The sequence below is a fragment of the Mustelus asterias genome, chromosome 5, assembly GCF_964213995.1.
Source record: "Mustelus asterias chromosome 5, sMusAst1.hap1.1, whole genome shotgun sequence".
NCBI lineage: Eukaryota > Metazoa > Chordata > Chondrichthyes > Carcharhiniformes > Triakidae > Mustelus > Mustelus asterias.
The window spans coordinates 137,841,918-137,857,199 of NC_135805.1; the positions used below are offsets into that span (position 1 = coordinate 137,841,918).

Consider the following 15,282-nt stretch of genomic DNA (forward strand, 5'->3'; position numbering starts at 1 on the left):
ATTATTGTATATTGTGCAACTACTGAACAAAATTATTAAAGAGTAATAGATTAAGTGCAAAGTCCCATTTTCTCCCCCACACGCTTCTTTTTCTGTTATCACACGTTTGAATGCCTGGGTAGTCCATTATACACAGAACAGTACAGCACAGGAACAGGCCCACGATACTGTGCTGAACATGATGCCAAACTAAACTAATCCCTTCTGCCTGCCCTTGGTCCATATCCCTCAGTTCCTTGCATATTCATGTGCTTATCTAAAAGCCCCTTAAACGCCCCATATTGTATCTGCCTTCACCACCATTCCTGGCAGCGCGTTCCAGACATTCTGTAAAAGATTTGCCCCTCACATCTCCTTTGAAATTTCCCCCTCACCTTAAGTGCATTCCCTCTAGTATTAGATATTTCAACTCTGCTCTTAAACTGTTTGTTCAGATATGTTCAACCTATTTATTAAAAGACCCTTTGACTGCACATGACTCATCTATGTCACTGAGAATGTCCTCTTCATTGTTGGCAGTGTCTGCCGCTGCCTGGGCCCCAAGCTTAGACTTTCCTTCAAAAACCTCTCCATCTCTTCTGCCATTTTAAAAATTCATTCGTGGGGCATGGGCATCGCTGGCTGGCCAGCATTTATTGCCCATTCTAGTTGCCCCCATTGAGTGGCTTGCTAGGCCACTTCAGAGGTCAGTTGAGAGTCAACCACATTGCTGTGGCTCTGGAGTCACATGTAGGCCAGACTGGGTAAGGACGGCCATCTCTTCTGCCTTCAAAAGCCTAATATTTGGGCCAAGCTTTCCTCATATCTTATGTAGCTCAGTATCACATTTTATTTTTAAAAATCCTTGGAATGCTTCGACATTTTTTTAATTCGTGGGACATGGGCGTCACTGGCTGGCCAACATTTATTGCCCATCCTTAGTGGCCCTTTGGGAAGGTGGTGGTGATGAGCTGCCTTCTTGAATCGCTGCAGTCCACATGCTGTGGGTTGACCCACAATGCCGTTAGGGAGGGAATTCCAGGATTTTGATCCAGCGACTGCAAAGGAACGGCGATATATTTCCAAGTCAGAATGGGGAGTGGCTTGGAGGGAAACTTGCAGGTGATGGTGTTCCCATTTATCTGCTGCCCTTGTCCTTCTAGATGGAAGTGGTCGTGGGTTTGCAAGGTGTCGAAGGATCTTTGGTGAATTGCTGCAGTGCATCTTGTAGATAGTACACACTGCTGCTACTGAGCGTCGGTGGTGGAGGGAATGAGTGTTTGTGGATGTGGTGTCAATCAAGCGGCTGCTTTGTCCTGGATGGTGTTGAGCTTCTTGACTGTTGTTGGAGCTGCACCCATCCAGGCAAGTGAGGAGTATTCCATCACACTCCTGACTTGTGCCTTGTAGATGGTGGATAGGCTCTGGGGAGTCGGGAGGTGAGTTACTCACTGCAGTATTCCTAGCCTCTGACCTGCTCTTGTAGCCACTGTGTTTATGTGGTGAGTCCAGTTGAGTTTCTGGTCAATGGTAACCCCAAGGATGTTGACAGTGGGGGATTCAGTGATGGCAACACCATTGAATGTTATGGGGCGGTGGTTAGAGTGTCTCTTATTGGTGATGGTCATTGCCTGGCATTTGTGTGGCGCGAATGTTATTTGCCACTTGTCAGCCCAAGCCTGGATATTGTCCAGATCTTGTTGCATTTGAACATGAACTGCTTCAGTATCTGAGGAGTCGCGAATGGTGCGGAACATTGTGCAATCATCGGCAAACATCCCCATTTCTGATTTTATGACGGAGGGAAGGTCATTGATGAAGCAGCTGAAGATGGTTGGGCCTAGGACACTGCCCTGAGGGACTCCTGCAGAGATGTCCTGGAGCTGAGATGACTGACCCTCAACAACCATCTTCCTATGTACCAGGTATGACTCCAACCAGCGGAGAGTTTGCCCCGATACCCATTGATTCCAGTTTCACTAGGGCTCCTTGATACCACACTCAGTTAAATGCGAGCTTGACGTCTGTTACTCTCACCTCACCTCGAATTCAGCTCTTTTGTCCATGTTTGAACCAAGGCTGTAATGAGGTCAGGAGCTGAGTGACCCTGGCGAAACCCAAACTGGGTGTAACTGAGCAGGTTATTGCTGAGCAGGTGCTGCTTGATAGCACTGTTGATGACCCCTTCCGTCAATGGCGTGATTTGAACCCGGGTCCCCAGAACATTAGCTGAGTTTCTAGATGAATAGTTTAGTGATAATACCACTAAGCCATTGCCTCCTCATTAAAAGGTGCAAATTCAAGTTGTTGTTGGTAACGTGGTGATTGCACTGATGCCCCTAGGTGGCGCCATTGCCCACTATATCCTCTAACTGCTAATACAACAATGTACATTTGCAGCACCAAGTTAATATAACAGAACGGGAAAAATCTAATTCTTGTGCTAAAACTATGCTTAGTGTTTTTAATCCTTTCCTCACCAACTACAGAGATTTGCTGCCTATTTTCATAGGAAGTTCAAGATCAGATGCCTCGTAAGTCACTTTGTGATGTTCTTCTTATATTTAAGGCACTATATAAATACATGTTGTTGTTGTAAAGCACCAGTCACCGGAGCCGTATGAATTTAAATAACTACTGGGTCAATTCTGAAAGCTGCCATTAAGATACATATTTTAACAAGGGGTGGCACGGTGGCACAGTGGTTAGCACTGCTGCCTCAAGCAATTCTGGCCACGGGTCACTGTCTGTGCGGAGTCTGCACGTTCTCCCCGTGTCTGCATGGGTTTCCTCCGGGTGCTCCGGTTTCCTCCCAAGGTCCAAAGATGTGCAGGTTAGGTTGATTGGCCAGGTTAAATCGACCCTGGTGTCAGGGGGATTAGCAGGGTAAATATGTGGGGTTACGGGAATAGGATTTGGATGGGATTGTGGTCGGTGCAGACTCGATGGGCCAAATGGCCTCTTTCTGCACTGTAAGGATTCTACGATTCTAACAAACGACAAAGCCTCGGTGGTCAACGTCTTTTCCCAAAGGCGGGGGAGTCTAAAACTAGAGGGCACAGGTTTAAGGTGAGAGGGGAGGGATACAAAAGGGTGCAGAGGGGCAATTTTTTCCACTCAGAGGGTAGTGTGTGTCTGGAACGAGTTGCCAGAGGCGGGTACAATTTTGTCTTTCAAAAAGCGTTTAGACAGTTACATGGGTAAGATGGGTACAGAGGGATATGGGCCAAACGCAGGCAATTGGGACTAGCTTAGCTGTAAATACTGGGCGGCATGGACAAGTTGGGCTGAAGGGCCTGTTTCCATGCTGTAAACCTCTGACTCTATACGAATTCAGTTGCTTGGCTCTTCCCTCAAGCACATTGTCCAGACTAACAACTGAATCGACATCGTCTATTGAGTTAGAGTGGTTTTTCTGTGAGATGATTTTTTTTAAAAACTCCATTAGTACTAAGAGAATTAACAAAGTACAATGGTAAACAATGATTTAAGAAATGCTTCCTGTGTGGCAAGGATAGGTATGGGAAAGTGGTCAGTAGCAGAGAAAATGAGCTGAATTGACATTGCTCCTTGTAGGAAACACAAGGTATGCAGTAAGACATACAGACCCTGCAGCCTGTTGTGGATGATCCATCTCTTTACTCAATCTACCTGCCTTGACTCCTTAACCTCCTACCTGACAAGAATCTGCAGCTCCTGTGATGCAGTGGGTGGTGTCCCTGCATCAGAGTTCAGAATTTGAGGCCCACCTCAGGATTTGATGGTCAAGGAAGGTGCGTTCACAACACAGCTGGACATGTTAAGTATCAACCTGAAAATCCTTCCAACACCCGTCAGCGGCGGGTGGTAACTGTGGGAGAGGTACCTCGTCAGCACATAATAGAAAGTTGGGAGTCTCACTACTCATAGCTCCGACCTACAACATGCATATAAAAGTACATGTTGCCACAGCAACTCAGACTCCTTGAGTGAACTTTTAAAGTTTATTTATTAGTGTCACAAGTAGGCTTACATTAACACTGCAATGAAGTAACTGTGAAAATCCCCTAGTTGCCACACTCCGGCACCTGTACACTGAGGGAGAATTTAGCATGGCCAATGCACCCAAGCAGCACGTCTTTCAGACTGTGGGAGGAAACCGGAGCACCCGGAGGAAACCCATGCAGACACGGGGAGAACGTGCAGACTCCACACAGACAGTGACCCGAGCTGGGAATTGAACCCAGGTTCCTTGGCGCTGTGAGGCAGCAATACTAACCACTGGGCCACCATGCCGCCACCAACAAAAATTGATCAATCTCAATATTGAAATTACAACCAGAACAGCCTTTTGGGGAGAGGGTTCCAAATTTCCACAATCCTTTTGCGTGCAGAAGTGTTGAGGATTTTTAAAAAAGAGATATAACTTTTCCAACAAATGTTAAGGCCTGATAGCTTTGTACAGAAGCCCACTAACTAACTGCACTAATTTCAATTAGATGCCCTGCTATCCATTTGTCTGAGGTTGTTTAGGCTGATACTAAGGAAGTGGCAGACCATCTACAACACCAGTGGTGCATTCAGCACACTTTACCAAATGCAACTAGTCCACCTCAATCTGGTTAAAACCATTAACTGATCAACACGTTTACCACAAGCATCGCTAGCAGCTCAATGACCTTCCTCATTGAACAAGAAAGTCAGGGAGGGAAGATGAGGTGAACATTTTCTTTTAAAAACACAGTGGGGTACGATGATCTGGAATGCGCTGCTGGACAAGTGGGGGAAACCGACGCAATAGTGACTTTGAAAAGAGGAACTGGCACATAGCTGAAAAGTAAACCAACAGCAGGGCTACGGGGAAAGTGCAAGGGAAGAGTGGGGTTAATCGGATCGTTCTTTTGAGCCGATAGCAAATGCACATGCATCTCCTTCTGTGCGGCAAGATTCCAAGTGTTTTCTACCCGAGACAGAGAAAGGGATCTCACTCACCTCATCTACCCACTTTGAGTAGCGTGCTAGTAACTGCAGAGTCAGCTTCCAGAAGCGGTGAGCGAGTGGGGGGAGATAGATGTGATCTGCCCAGCATTTCAGGAGGTTCTGCCACAGAACATGTGTAACCAAAAGCCGAAACTCACTTCCATCTGCGTCAAAAAAACTCGAGCGTCAGCCCTGTGTGTTCACATGGGATATGTTGTGCTTAAAGAGGCTCCTTTTAGAACTGGCTCTATTGTTACAAAGCTCCTACCTGGTGCTTCCTTCAAACCTTCAGACATAGTCGCCTCCAAATTTCCAGCAATTTCCTTGAACCTGATAAAGGATTGGGTAAAGTGCAAATGCTCATGTTATTTCTTTTTTTAAAACTTATATCTGGACAAGCTGAAGCAAAATAAGGACTGTTGAAAAGTTAGACTCTGTGCTAAGTACGTTGTTAACTCAAATTATTGAATAATGAAACGTTATTGGCACAAATGATCAGGAGCAGACAATGCAACGGCTACACTTGTGAAATTACTGGGATGGCACAGTGGTTAGCACTGCTGCCTTACGGCGCAGGGGACCCAGGAATTCCTGGCTTGGGTCACTGTGCGGAGTCTGCATCTTCTCCCCGTGTCTGCATGGTATTCCTCCGGGTGCTCCGGTTTCCTCCCACAGTCCGAGGCTGGTTAGGTGCCATTGGCTGTGCTAAATTCTCCCTTGGTGTCCCCGAACAGGTGCTGGAGTGTGGCGACTGGGGGATTTTCACAGTTGCTTCGTCGCAGTGTTAATGTAAGCCGACTTGCGACACTAATAAATAAACTAAAAAACATGGGCTGAAGACAATACAGTCACTGACTGCAGACGAACCTGATTTGGTAATAAACAGGCAGGCTCCATTTATTGTTGAAACTCTTGTACGCCGAGTGCGATCTCAGTCTCTTTACACTTGCTTGAGATGCACACTGCCACTCAAATTTCCGAATAAACTCCATAGTAATTGTGTATTTCTGCAATATCCAATACGGAGAACGGTTAGGGGGAAAAAAAAGTCCCGGAGAATAATTGCATTTATCAAAATATAAAATCTTGCGCGTAGTTAGTTACCTCATGGAACATGTCTGGATTTCCTGGGTTAAATAGTGACGGCACCTTTTCCTCTAAACCTCGTACCATTTCGGGCCAGACGGAATTCACTGTAAAATCATAGCCTGGAATGACTTCTGTCTTATCGCTGGAACACAGAGCATACACAAGGGTCAGGCAACAGTAAATGCAGTGATTTATGATAACTGACATGCAGACAATGGTTCTATATGTGCAACTGGTGTCATTTCTAAGTACACCAATTTCTAAGTACACCAATTTCTAAGTACACCAGCCTCATTTGCACACTGCAGGTTTGCTTTGCCCTTGTGTCCAATAAAAGTGCCAGTATTTTTGGTCAGACATCGGTTGCGAATGCACCCCTAATTTAATCCAAATGTACAGTTATTTTTACAAGGAGTACATCTGGACATTGCCGGTCATAGAGATAGTGAACGCAAGGACAAAAGTGTGAAGATAGTGTTTGTAAAATTATTTTAAAACTGTAAAATGCTAAGAGTGGTAAAATTTCATGGTTCTGTTAAAACAAATGGTGTTTTTAAAAGAGATGCAGATACAAATTGCAAGTACACAGAGAGTACAGAGTGAAACATTGTATTGCGAGGCCAGGCAGTAGTGCTGCTTAGACAACAGGTTGTTTTTGAATTTTAACCAATCAGTTTAAACTAGGCATTCGAATAACAGCAGCCTATCAGATTTGAATTTGATGTTTTGGGAACCTGTAAACCACTCAATGTGGGGATTTTGGTATGTCATCAGGGGTATTATAGCCAGCTCCCAGCTCCAGAGAGCCAGACAGCAACTGCCTCTGCCAGCCAGCCTCTGCCACAGCTCACAGCTTGAGAGAGAGAGAGAGAGACACAGCCAGCAAATGTCTCTGCCAGCATAACAGCCACATGTATGTCTTAAAAGGAAATTGGATCAGGAATTGGCTAGCGGATAGGAAACAGAGGGTGGTGGTTGATAGTAAATATTCATCATGGAGTGCGGTTACAAGTGGTGTACCTCAGGGATCTGTTTTGGGGCCACTGCTGTTTGTAATATTTATTAATGATCTGGATGAGGGTATAGTTGGGTGGATTAGCAAATTTGCTGATGACACCAAAGTCGGTGGTGTGGTAGACAGTGAGGAAGGGTGTCGTAGTTTGCAGGAAGACTTAGACAGGTTGCAAAGTTGGGCCGAGAGGTGGCGGATGGAGTTTAATGCGGAGAAGTGTGAGGTAATTCACTTTGGTAGGAATAACAGATGTGTTGAGTATAGGGCTAACGGGAGGACTTTGAATAGTGTGGAGGAGCAGAGGGATCTAGGTGTATGTGTGCATAGATCCCTGAAAGTTGGGAATCAAGTAGATAAGGTTGTTAAGAAGGCATATGGTGTCTTGGCGTTTATTGGTAGGGGGATTGAATTTAGGAGTCGTAGCGTTATGTTGCAACTGTACACAACTCTGGTGCGGCCGCACTTGGAGTACTGTGTGCAGTTCTGGTCCCCACATTACAGGAAGGATGTGGAGGCTTTGGAGAGGGTGCAGAGGAGGTTTACCAGGATGTTGCCTGGTATGGAGGGGAGATCCTATGAGGAGAGGCTGAGGGATTTGGGATTGTTTTCGCTGGAAAGGCGGCGGCTAAGAGGGGATCTTATTGAAACATATAAGATGATTAGAGGTTTAGATAGGGTGGATAGTGATAGCCTTTTTCCTCTGATGGAGAAATCCAGCACGAGGGGGCATGGCTTTAAATTGAGGGGGGGTAGTTATAGAACCGATGTCAGGGGTAGGTTCTTTACCCAGAGGGTGGTGAGGGATTGGAATGCCCTGCCAGCATCAGTAGTAAATGCGCCTAGTTTGGGGGCGTTTAAGAGATCCGTAGATAGGTTCATGGACGAAAAGAAATTGGTTTAGGTTGGAGGGTCACAGTTTTTTTTTTTTTTTAACTGGTCGGTGCAACATCGTGGGCCGAAGGGCCTGTTCTGCGCTGTAATGTTCTATGTTCTATGTTCTAAAAGAAAGCCTCATCTCGATAGTGAAGACAGAAGACAGCAAAGATTCCGGAAGACGACAAACCTGGTTGAAATTTTGAGTGACTAGAAATTCTATTCTTTTGTTAATCAGTGCGAATTGTATTTATCTAAACAGCATTCCATTAGAATCATGTTTCATTGGGTTTATTAATAGTTTAGTTAACTGTTAGTTAGATAAATACAATGTTACTTGTCGCTTTTACAGAGAGAGTCTCAGGTGGTTATTTTGGTTTAACCAAAAATTATTTTGGTTGAAGCGCAGCTATTACTCCTCCTCACACACTCTTTAATGATTATGAAGGAAGGTACTTCTCTTTGAGTGGTTGAGTGTTAGTTCTCAGAGAGGAGATCGAACCTCCCCCTTCATAACAAAGATCATAAGAAGTAGTGCAGGCTGAATGGTTCTCAGGTTGCGTGATGAACCCAGTAATAAGGAACAGCCCCGAGACAAATGATCAGCCAGCTGATCCAAATGATTAGCTGCAGAAGGGTGTCCCAAATGCAAGGATGAAAACTCGTAACATTCTCAAGGACAATTAGGTATGGGCAACAATGCTGGCCTTGCCAAAGACACCCACATCCCATGAAAGAATATTTCAAAAAAACACATGTTAAATTGTTAGATCACTGGAAGTGGTCAAGTAGCTGCCAATTACACAATCCACAGAATAGCACATGCTTTAGTGTTATCTACCTGTGTTTGATATGGTTAGGTTTCCAACAGGATAAGATAACAACAGGGCGGCACAGTGGTTGGCACTGCTGCCTCATAGCATCAGGGACCAGGGTTCAATTCCCAGCTTGGGTCACTGTCTGTGTGGAGTTTGCACATTCTCCCCGTGTCTGTGTGGGTTTCCTCTGGGTGCTCCAGTTTCCTCCCACAGTCCAAAGATGTGCAGGTTAGGTGGATTGGCCGTGCTAACTTGCTCGTTAGTGTCAGGGGGACTAGCTAGGGTAAATGCATAGGGTTATGGAGATAGGGGCTGGGTGGGATTGTTGTCAGTGCAGACTCAATGGGCCGAATGGCCTCCTTCTGCACTGTAGGATTCTGGGATTTTCTAACTATAAATTAACGCCAGTTTATGTAAACTCAAAGGCAAACTCTTTGATATCTAGAAACTCATTGCAAACTAAAAATAAATTCAAAGTTCCATTTACTCAATGTAATACAAGATATTTTCTTTGGAAAAATCAGCATCTCTTTCTCTGACAACAGATGTCAGGTTGGAGCCCTATTCCAGGTGGTCAAGATGAGTGGGGATGGAACTCCAAATCCCAGGATGACACATAGTAGGTTCTCAGATACAAAGAGTGCAGGTGCCTTTGCTCATCGAAGGATTATAAGATCCCTAAATCCCTTCTGCCACTCTGTGCTAAATATCTAATAGAATCACACAATGATACAGCCACTGAAAGGGGCTTTTCGGCCTAAGATGCCCATGTCAGATCTTTGATGGGACTATCCAATTAGTCCCAATTCCTTGTTCTCCCCCCATAACCATGTGAAAATGTTTCCTTCAAGTATTTATTCAGAATAGTATGACTGAATCTGCTTCCACCAAATTTTCAGGCAGCACATCGAAACCCTACAGAATCATAGAAACCCTACAGTACAGAAGGAGGCCATTCGGCCCATCGAGTCTGCACCGATGACAATCCCACCCCAGGCCCAATCCTCACAACCCCACACATTTAATCCGTTAATCTCTCTAACCTACACGTCCCAGGACACTATGGGCAATTTAGCATGGCCAATCAACCATTCCAGATCACAACTTGCTGCTTAGTTTTTGTTCTGGTGTCACCTGATTGTTTTGCAAATCATCTTAAACCCGTGTCCTGTGGTACAGACTCTTCTGCCAAACTTCACCAAAACTATTAATAATTTTGTATGCATCTATCTAATCTTCTCTGTTTGATGGAGAACACTAGGTTCTCTTGTCTCCACATATGTCTTTTTCATACTACTATTCCAGCCAGTCTTTTCTGCAGCCTCTGCAAAGCTTTGATTGACACCCGTGTTATTTGCCACTTATGCGCCCAAGTCTGAATGTTGTCCAGGTCTTGCTGCGTGTAGTGACAGACATTTCCTTATTTGAAGAGATGCGAATGGATATTAAACACTGTGCGGTCACCAGCGAACATTCCCTCTTCTGACCTTACGATGGAGGGGAGGTATTGATAAAGCAGCTGAAGATGGTCGGGTCTAAGACACTACCCTGAGGAACTGCTGCAATGATGGCCTGGGATGATTAATCTCCAATCACCACAACCATCTTCCTTTGTACCAAGTATGATTCAGCCAGTGGAGCTTTTCCCGATTCTCCATTTGACTTCAATTTTACACAGGCTCCATGGTGCCACGTTCAGTTAAATACTACCTTAATGCCAAGAGTAACCACTCCTTTCATCTCTGGAATTCATCTCTTTTATCCATATTTGTAACAAGACTGCAATGTGGTCAGGAGCTGAGAGTTCTGGTGGAACTCAAACTAAGCATTGTTGAGTAGGTTATTGCTGAGTACATGTCACTTGATGGCACTGTTGACGGTATTTTCTAGCACATGAATAGAACTAGAATCATAGAATCCCTACAGTGCAGAAGGAGGCCATTTGGACCATCAAGTCTGTACCACAATCCCATCCGGCCCTATTCCCGTAACCTCACATATTTACCCTAGCTAGTCCCCCTAACACATGGGTCAATTTAGCATGGCCAATCAACCTAACCATCTTTGGAGCGTGGGAGGAAACCAGAGCACCCGGAGGAAACCCACGCAGACACGGCCGGAATTGAACCCGGGTCCCTGGCGCTGTGAGGCAGCAGTGCTAACCATTGTGCCACCGTGCCATGGATGGATGGGGCAGTAATTGATCAAATTGGATTTGTCTTCCTTTTTGTGGACAGTATATACCTGGGAATTCCACTTTGTCAGGTGGACATCAGCGTTGTAGCTGTACTGGGTCAGCTTGACTTTGGTTGCAAATGCTTCAGCCTTGGCTCTTGCCAGGTTCCTCTATGTCACCCTGAACTTCCTGTTTTCATCCCGGTGAACCTTTGCCTTTCACCCTGCTGGAGTTTGTAAAGGAATTTTCTCCCCTCTATTTTGCTTATAATTAAATTATTAATCCATATGAAGCATATCATCCAACTGTTTAGTTTATGCTTGATAATTCTCAGTCTATGTGGATCTCCCAGGGGGTGAACAATTAGTTTGTAGTGGATGAAAGTTGCTACCAGTGCAACATCTGACTGTCAAGAAAGTTGTTTTCAGAATGTTGAACAGATGAAAGATTATTTTAGTTGCATGCAACTCACCCGATTACTGCTCCTCCAGTCACCACTTGGAGAAGCCGGCAATGGTTCGGAATGAAGTCTAGCAGTTTTCCATACATTTCACGAAGACCACTTGTCCCAGACTGAACATATTGTTCGCTGATGACCTGGAAGGAAAAATATCCTTTTAAACTAACGATAAGAAATATATGCAAATAAGCTGCTGAATACAACCAATTCCAACTCAGTTATTTTTTAGACTGCTAACTTTTCACAGAAGAAACTGAACTTGTAAGGTTTATAAAAGCAAATTACTGTAGATGCTGGCGTCTGAAACCAAGAGAAAATGCTGGAAAATCTCAGCAGGTCTGGCAGCATCTGCAAGGAGAGAAAAGAGCTGACGTTTCGAGTCCAGATGGCCCTTTGTCAAAACTTTGACAAAAGGTCACCTGGACACGAAACGTCAGCTCTTTTCTCTCCTTACTGATGCCGGACCTGCTGAGATTTTCCAGCATTTTCTCTTTTGGTTGTAGGGTTTATAAGTGGCGTAAATGAAGGAAAATTGCAGGTGCCAGACATTCCTTCCTTTTCGCTTTACAATAGCCATTCACCAAAATATTAGGTCACAGAATGGGCTCCCAAATTAAGTGGTTGGGGGGGGGGGGGGTGTGTGTGTGTGTGTGTGTGTGTGTGTGTGTGTGTGTGTGTGTGTGTGAGTGTGCTGGTTTCAAATCCTAACCGAGAGACGGCTTGCACCAGCTGCTCAGAGAAAGGGTTCACAGGATTAAATTTCCTCACATCTGGTGATCGGGTGGAGGCGATAAGGATCCAGTGGAGGAAGTAATCTGCTACATTTTAAAACAGGCAGACATTTCAGTACAGGTTATCTGGACATGAAACTCTTGATGCATGCTTAAAAAAAAGCACAAGAAACATGACAAAAGGGTCACATTGCAAAGTATATGGTGATTTGAAGATCACAAAGTGCTGAATCAGACTGCCTACTAAGTGTAAATTCCGAAATATGGATAGTACCTCATTTTAATTTTTTATGAGTTACTTGCTGTAATGTAATAACATAAAAATAAATGTGTTATAGTTCAGTGGCTTGCCTTGCTTGATCAACACAGACTACTTCCTCTGCATTCTGTGTAGCACAGGAGCAAACCTCTCACTGCAGACTCCTGCATTTTATTACAGACTCATGGAATGAGTCTGTATTGGGCGGCATGGTGACACAATGCTTAGCACTGCTGCCTCACAGCACCAAGGACTCAGGTCCAATTCTGGCCTCAGGTCACTGTCTGTGTGGAGTTTGCACATTCCCCCCGTGCCCGAGTGGGTTTCCTCCGGGTGCTCCGGTTTCCTCCCACACTCCAAAGATGTGTGGGTTATGTTGATTGGCCATGCTAAATTGTCACTTAGTGTTAGGGGGATTGGCAGGTTAAATAAGTGGGGTTAAATAAGTGGGGCCTGGGTGGGATTGTGGTCGGTACAGACTCGATGGACTGAATGGCCTTCTTCTATACTGTGGGGATTCTATGATGATACAGCACAGAATGAGGCCATTTGGCCTATCATGTTTCCTTTCGGCTCGAGCAGGTTCAAGGGGCCCGATGGCCTACTCCTGCTTCTAGTTCTTATTTTGAAAGAGTTATCAAATTAGCTCGCACAGCCCTTCAATTAGTTTTCCTTTTCAAGTCTTTATCCAATTCTCCCTATTGAATCTGCTTCCACCACTCTCACGGCAGTACAAGATCACAACCTGTGTTTCCTCACATCGCCTCTGGCTCTTTTACTGATTTCCTTAAATGTGACCTTTGGCCACCGCCCTTTCTGCCACTAAGAACTATATTTACTTAATCAAGATTTTGAACACCATTGTAAGTTTCTCAGGTCTCAGGAGAAAACCAGTTTCTATAGGGAACTACCCTGCTGCCATGATAGGCTGTGCCAGGTTGCTGCAAGGGGTAAAGGGACAGTGGTGATCTGTAGCAAGTGGTGATGCGCTGGTTGACACGGGCCTTGCTCCGTGCCTCACCCTCCTGCCAACCCAGAGGGAAACAATTTCACGCTGAAGCTCGCTGCTACCACTTACTATTCTTGTGTGTAGAAGAGGATGCTGCCACCGATATGGACTAAGTGTGACCCGTTGCAGCTGTAATTATATGCAAAGCAGCAGAAGGGCAGCACCACGGAAAGCCTACAGCAGTAGGAGGAGGAGCTGGAAGCCAGTTACCACTTGACCAGTGAAGCAGCTCGAGCTGTAAATGTGGACTGCAACCAGGTCAGGGTGGCACAAGGCTTAGGGGTGGCATACCCTGACCTGCAGCCAGCCTCATTACTGGCAGAGATTTTCTGGGCGGAGACTCTCTCCTTCCGGCTTTAGACGGGTTGCAAGAGGCTGCGGCCGAGGGGAGGCAGTGGTCGGAAGAATATTAAAGTGGAAACTCCATGATTCAAATGTCAAGACTCTACGAAAAGACAGAAATTTCTCATCCTTGGTATTCTCTAAGTCTGTTACTATCTTCTCCACTGTTTACTACACTTCTGAGCTTCGTGTCATCCGCAAACTTTGATATTATATCCTGTATAACCAAGTCCAGGTCATTGTGTATCAAGAAAGGCAGCTGGTCTCAACACCAATCTCTCAGGGACACCACTGCAAAATTCCTTCGAGTCTACAAAAAACTGTTTGTCACTACTTGGGGTGACACAGCGGTTAGCATCGTTGCCTCACAGCCCCAGGGACCCGGGTTTGATTCCCGGCATGGGTTTCCTCCGGGTGCTCTGGTTTCCTCCCACAGTCCAAAGATGTGCAGGTTAGGCTGATTGGCCATGATACATTGTCCCTTAGTGTCAGGGGATTAGCAAGGTAAATATATGGGGATAGGGCCAGTGCTGGCTTGATGGGCCAAATGGCCTCTTCAGGGATTCTAAGATTCTAAAACATACTTTTCCTTTCTGCCAATTATATATCCAGTCACTGCCCTTTTAACCTCATGGACTTCAATTTTGCTAACAAGGCTGTTATGTATTATCTGGTAAAACAATTTTTGATCAGCTCCATAATCACCCACCTCTTTCGTGGGAAAAAAATGATGGGAATACAAATTGCTTTTAAAAGTCCTTCCCCTCTCATGGAAGAATATAATCCTGAAAGGTAGCAGATTTTGCCGGTTAAGTGAAATATTGTAACCCAACTAAATCTACTTCTGGTTTTTCCTTTTTCTGCCTAATTTGCTAATGTAATTTTTGTAGCCACAAGCATCAATTACACAGTCTGTCAGCTTGCCACATGCCATAATGATCAGCAGGATACAGTGGTGAGCTGGTTCTACTTCTAGTACGCACTCTGTGATGGCCCATGTGTTTTTGGGGGGGGGGTGGAGGGGGGGTGGAGGTTGGGGACAACATGTTTTATGTAGGGATGATGGTTTATCTGAACAATTTCTTGTCAAGCACCTGGATTCCACTAACTGATCATATGACCAAGTTGCCTGGGAGCAAAACAACATATACAAAGTCAACAGGGGCGAGTAGATTTTGGCTGTGGCTCTTGAGTGCCAGTACTGTTGGAGTTCTGTGCTGTTCAAGATTCTGCCCATCAGGTGAAATATTAAACTGGGTCAAGTCCCTGGAGTGGAACTTTGACCTACAACCTTCTGACTCAGAGATGAGTGTGCTATTCACTGGGTCACATTGGTTTGCTTGGAGCATGAAGTAAAAGCTAGTCACCACTGATAAAGAAATATAATGCTTTTATGTAGAGATCAATAATGTGTCCTCTTAGGTGAGCATGAAAGATGCATCGGCCTCACCATCTCACTCCCCAATCCCCTTCTCTCCTTGCCATTACCCCACCCACTTCCCATGATCCTGCCTTACTCCTCCTAACCACCACACTCCAAGTCCATCCCCTTCACGCCACCTCACTATCCAATTT

General features: G+C 45.1%; 1 protein-coding gene across 1 annotated transcript in view; it reads right to left on the reverse strand.

The window, feature by feature from the left end:
* The window catches only part of cog2 (component of oligomeric golgi complex 2), a 68,901-nt gene that overhangs the window by 19,830 nt on the left and 33,789 nt on the right, over positions 1-15,282 (reverse strand). Inside the window, exons 8-12 of the mRNA XM_078213344.1 lie at positions 11,379-11,503; positions 6,043-6,169; positions 5,806-5,945; positions 5,207-5,268; positions 4,951-5,102 (exon numbers count right to left, since the gene is read on the reverse strand). Coding sequence (XP_078069470.1) covers positions 4,951-5,102; positions 5,207-5,268; positions 5,806-5,945; positions 6,043-6,169; positions 11,379-11,503 — 606 coding nt within the window. The remainder of the gene's footprint in view (positions 1-4,950; positions 5,103-5,206; positions 5,269-5,805; positions 5,946-6,042; positions 6,170-11,378; positions 11,504-15,282) is intronic.